This window comes from Odontomachus brunneus, unplaced genomic scaffold (assembly GCF_010583005.1).
Source record: "Odontomachus brunneus isolate Ranch 3 - 2012 unplaced genomic scaffold, Obru_v1 Obru_scaffold_005, whole genome shotgun sequence".
Taxonomy (NCBI): Eukaryota; Metazoa; Arthropoda; class Insecta; order Hymenoptera; family Formicidae; genus Odontomachus; species Odontomachus brunneus.
The window spans coordinates 3,015,475-3,019,858 of NW_022639455.1; the positions used below are offsets into that span (position 1 = coordinate 3,015,475).

A 4,384-nucleotide genomic window follows, 5' to 3' on the forward strand; every position below is an offset into this window, starting at 1 on the left:
GAAATTGCTTCGTCGTTTAAGCCTAGTATAACTCAGTACAAAAAGATCTCAGTTGGAACAAGAAAGGAAACATGTGTTTTCTCTTGACGTCGGGTGCTGTCAAATCGATTTTTTTTTAAATTTTCGGAGAACGGATGACGCTACGAGTCTCATACTGTAAAACTATAATTCTTAAACCTAACACAACTCAAAACAAAAAGATCTCGGTTGGAACACGAAAGGAAGCATGTGTTTACTCTTGACGTCGAGTACTGTCAAATCGATTTTTTTACGAATTTTCGGAGAACGAATGATCTTATGAGTCTCATACTCTAGAACTATAATTCTTAAGCCTAGAACAACTCAGAACAAAAAGATCTCGGTTGGAACAAGAAAGATAGTATAAGTTTACTCTTGGTCCGATAGATTGTTTGTCAAAAAGCTTTTTTTAATTTTTCGGGCTTATAATTAAACTTATTGATTTGTGCTTTTGGAACAACTAGAACAATCTATATCGGTAATCTATATCGGAATGCTTTATTTTCAAAAAATGGGGTGCCAGGTCAAAAACATTTTTTTTCATTTTTTGGACTTATAATTCAACTTACGGATTTGTCCTTTTGGAACAATGTTTGGAACAACTAGAACAATCTATATCGGTAATCTATATCGGAATGCTTTATTTTCAAAAAATGGGGTGCCAGGTCAAAAACATTTTTTTTCATTTTTTGGACTTATAATTCAACTTACGGATTTGTCCTTTTGGAACAATGTTTGGAACAACTAGAACAATCTATATCGGTAATCTATATCGGAATGCTTTATTTTCAAAAAATGGGGTGCCAGGTCAAAAACATTTTTTTTCATTTTTTGGACTTATAATTCAACTTACGGATTTGTCCTTTTGGAACAATGTTTGGAACAACTAGAACAATCTATTGCGGTATCAGAATGTTCGATTTTCGAAAAGTAAGGTGCCAGCTCAAAAAATCATTTTTTTTTTTTTATTCGTAAACCGCTTCGAATGAAGCAATATCATTTTGGAACAATGTGGTACAAAGTCAGAACAATCTGGAACAACTTTCAAAATTATAAATTTCAAAAAGTGGGGTGCCAACTTCATACACTCGGATTATCGTGATGCTCATTATGCTGATAATGAGATAAAATCTTTATGCAATGATTGAATTATGGACGTCCGTGCGGATATATTTAGAAGGAAAACAAATGGAGAAGTAATAAAAGGACGAGAGCGAAACGTATTTGCACAATACTCACTCGAGAAGAAAAAATCACATATGAATTTTGTCTACGTATGGCCATATGTAGTCATGCATAATTACTCAGATAGCACAGAAAATTAGAAAAGAATTTAGTCGTATGTCACCAATTCTGTGTTTATTTTTAGATGCAAAAAGAATTCTTATTAGAACTAAACTTTGAAGATTTCTTTTTGCATATGAAAATTAACTCAGAATTGGTGACATATGACTGAATTCTTTTTTAATTATTTTTAATTCTCTATGCTATCTGGGTACACACACACGCACACACACACACACACACACACACACATATATACACACACACACATATGCAATTTTTATTTAATTAATATAATTATATATAATCATTTTCTCTCCCGAATGCAAATAGCACCCCAGTAAGCAAATTGAGCTCAGACTGCGCGCAGATTGACAGTAAATTTGATCAAAAACCCACAGCAAATAAAAAACCCATAGCCATCTGTGTCTACATTAAGCTACGGTTTTGACAACAAATCTTGATGTCGGGCAATTGGTGCCAAATTTGCAGCAAAAACCGCGCAAAGCTTGCAGCGCAGCAAGGTCTGCGCGGTTTCTGCCGCCAATCTGCCGTCAAATCGCTACAAGGTCTGCGCGGTTTTTACTGTAAATCTGCAGCAATTATCCGACAACAAGCTCTGCCGCATATCTGACGGCAATTTGGCAACAAAATTTGATATAACAAATCCTGCATTGTTATCTATTTGCCATCAAAAGTTGATAGCAAGTTCTGCTCGAAATCTGTTCGCGCAGGTTTGGCTATCTGGGACAAGTGTCTAAAATACATCTTAGAAATGTCTTGAAGCCGTAGTAGAATATCATTTCTAAGATGTCCTTTGAACATTTGTGCTGGTAAGAGGATTTTTTCGTATTTGTATAAAGTGTGCCTTGTTTCAGATAGATCTTTCTGTTCTCCTTCTAAATATATATTCGCGGGAGCGCGTCCGCAGTCTCTGAATGATTCCTGTAAAGAAGAAGACTCTACCCGTGCAATAGAAGACGACATCGACCTGCTGCTTCGTGCCGTCCGCAAAAACCACCTCGCGCTCCGTCAGTTCCACCACATCGGCTTTCTAAAAAGAAACCGCCGCAAGTCTAAGAAGTAATCCCCGTGTGATTTTACTATTTTCATTCTGGACTCGCGCTTTTACCTACCTGCACGACGTTCTCGGGGAACACGGTGAGTATAGTATCCTTCACGTGATGACTCAGAATCACGCGATTCGCATTCTTGGATATTTCCAAAGCCAAGTCCATACCTGTCGGCGGGAACGAGGAAAAGAAAAGAGTTTTAATTGCCATGAGTAGCTTCGTCCAGAAATCTTTTTCACACTCCCGAACAAAGATCAAATAACCGATGAACGAGGAGCTGTTCTCATCTATTAAGTGCGAAATTGTCAGTAAAATATTTTATCAATTCTTTCCTTTCAGTTGCGACGATAGGAAGGAACTTTCGAGAAGAATTGTTTGGATTTTTTTTTTCCCTGGAGATTGAGTGAGTCACCCGTGTGATATTTACTCACCGGAAGGTCCTGCTCCCAGGACGACGACGGTCTTGCCGTTGAAGATCTCGGGGACTCTGTAGTCATGACTGTGGATCTGCTCGCCGACGAAGATGTTCTGGCCGGATATCTTTGGGATGCTGGGCTCGAAATAATGACCGTTGCATACCAAGATCGCGTCGAACGACTCGGTCATGAGCGTATCTCTCTGCAGATCCTTGACCTTGACCGACCACTTCCGGCTCCCCACGGCTGGCTCTATCAACTCTACATGGTGCAGCAGCTGCAACGTGAGGAATTTGCAACAACACGCCGCGACAAATTTATCCCTGATACTTGAATTAGTTTTGTGGATTCAGCATCTTGAGTATTTAAATTCGGGTCTAACAGTGACTCGCACGTTAAATAAATAAAGATGTCGTCTTTAATTGTAGACACAGACATCGCGTTTTACTTTATTTCCGCGTCTACAATATGTGCTGGCATACTCATTGCAGCTTCGTGCACTCACACGGATGTAAGGACGTAGCGCGAAGTGGTCGCAGTATTCGTTCAGAAAATTCAGTATCTGCGGGCGCGACAGGTAACTTTCGGGGTTCTCCGGTATTGGATAATCTGGATAACCCATCACTTCCTTCGGCAGATTAGTCCTAGAAGTGAACAGCAGAGATTTTCACAGAAATTATTTGCAAAATACGTCAATCACGATACACGTGAGTATGAAAAATGGATATCAACTTTCGTGTTCCTTCAATTTCTTAAGATTGGAGTATTAGTTTCTATAAATATATCGCTAATTGTGCATTTCCTCCCTCTCTCTTTTTTTTCTGTACGCGGTCAAGAAAACGAAAGTTGCCCCGCAATGAGATGCAACGCACCTGAGGCTTTTGTACGTGCTAGTGTGAATCGGCAAGCCGTATCTATCGGAACCAGTTTCCTCTCGGTAGACCCAAGTGCCGCCGATTTGGTCTGTTTTTTCGTAACATACCACTTGATCATCGTAAGTACCGGAAGTGCAGTGCCGGAGTGCAGCCAGCCCGGCGGCTCCTGCGCCAACTACGGCGATTCTCATGATCGTCTGAGGTCCGCAGAACACGAGGAATTCTCATTAACACCTTCGGCGAAAGTTATTGACGATCTATCTCGCACTTTATCGGGCGTGATCGCAATTTTCACGTTGCGTTATGCGGATATCTCAAACCAGCCTACGCGCTGGTTCAATTTGATTTTCCCTTGGTTGAAACACCAAGTCAAAAGTGGATATCGACTATTCCGCATTGGCTCAATTTTCATCTCGAGGACCGAAATAGAATTAAGTTGAAATTCAGATAAGTTTTAACTGCCTTATAGAGGAAAATATAATTTCATACTGGTCGAAGACGATAAAACTTATCTGTTTACTTGTTTTTATTTGCGGTTTAATCTGCCGAAGAAGTTTTTTACATAAACAGTAATTTTATCGTCATTTTGTAACGGTGATAATGTGTTAAGTAGAATAATAATTGACGAGTCATTCCAATAGTTATTCGCGATCATATCATGTACGAGCTGCTAATATGTATATATATATATATATATATATATATATATATATATATA

The 4,384-nt window shown here is 39.1% G+C and overlaps 1 protein-coding gene across 2 annotated transcripts in view; it reads right to left on the reverse strand.

The window, feature by feature from the left end:
* The window catches only part of LOC116849418 (senecionine N-oxygenase-like), a 7,272-nt gene that overhangs the window by 1,732 nt on the left and 1,156 nt on the right, over positions 1–4,384 (reverse strand). For both annotated transcript variants that reach the window (XM_032826564.1, XM_032826558.1), the window contains exons 2-6: positions 3,664–3,863; positions 3,297–3,435; positions 2,807–3,068; positions 2,439–2,542; positions 2,269–2,356 (exon numbers count right to left, since the gene is read on the reverse strand). In XM_032826564.1, coding sequence (XP_032682455.1) covers positions 2,269–2,356; positions 2,439–2,542; positions 2,807–3,068; positions 3,297–3,435; positions 3,664–3,857 — 787 coding nt within the window. In that variant the 5' untranslated portion in view covers positions 3,858–3,863. The remainder of the gene's footprint in view (positions 1–2,268; positions 2,357–2,438; positions 2,543–2,806; positions 3,069–3,296; positions 3,436–3,663; positions 3,864–4,384) is intronic.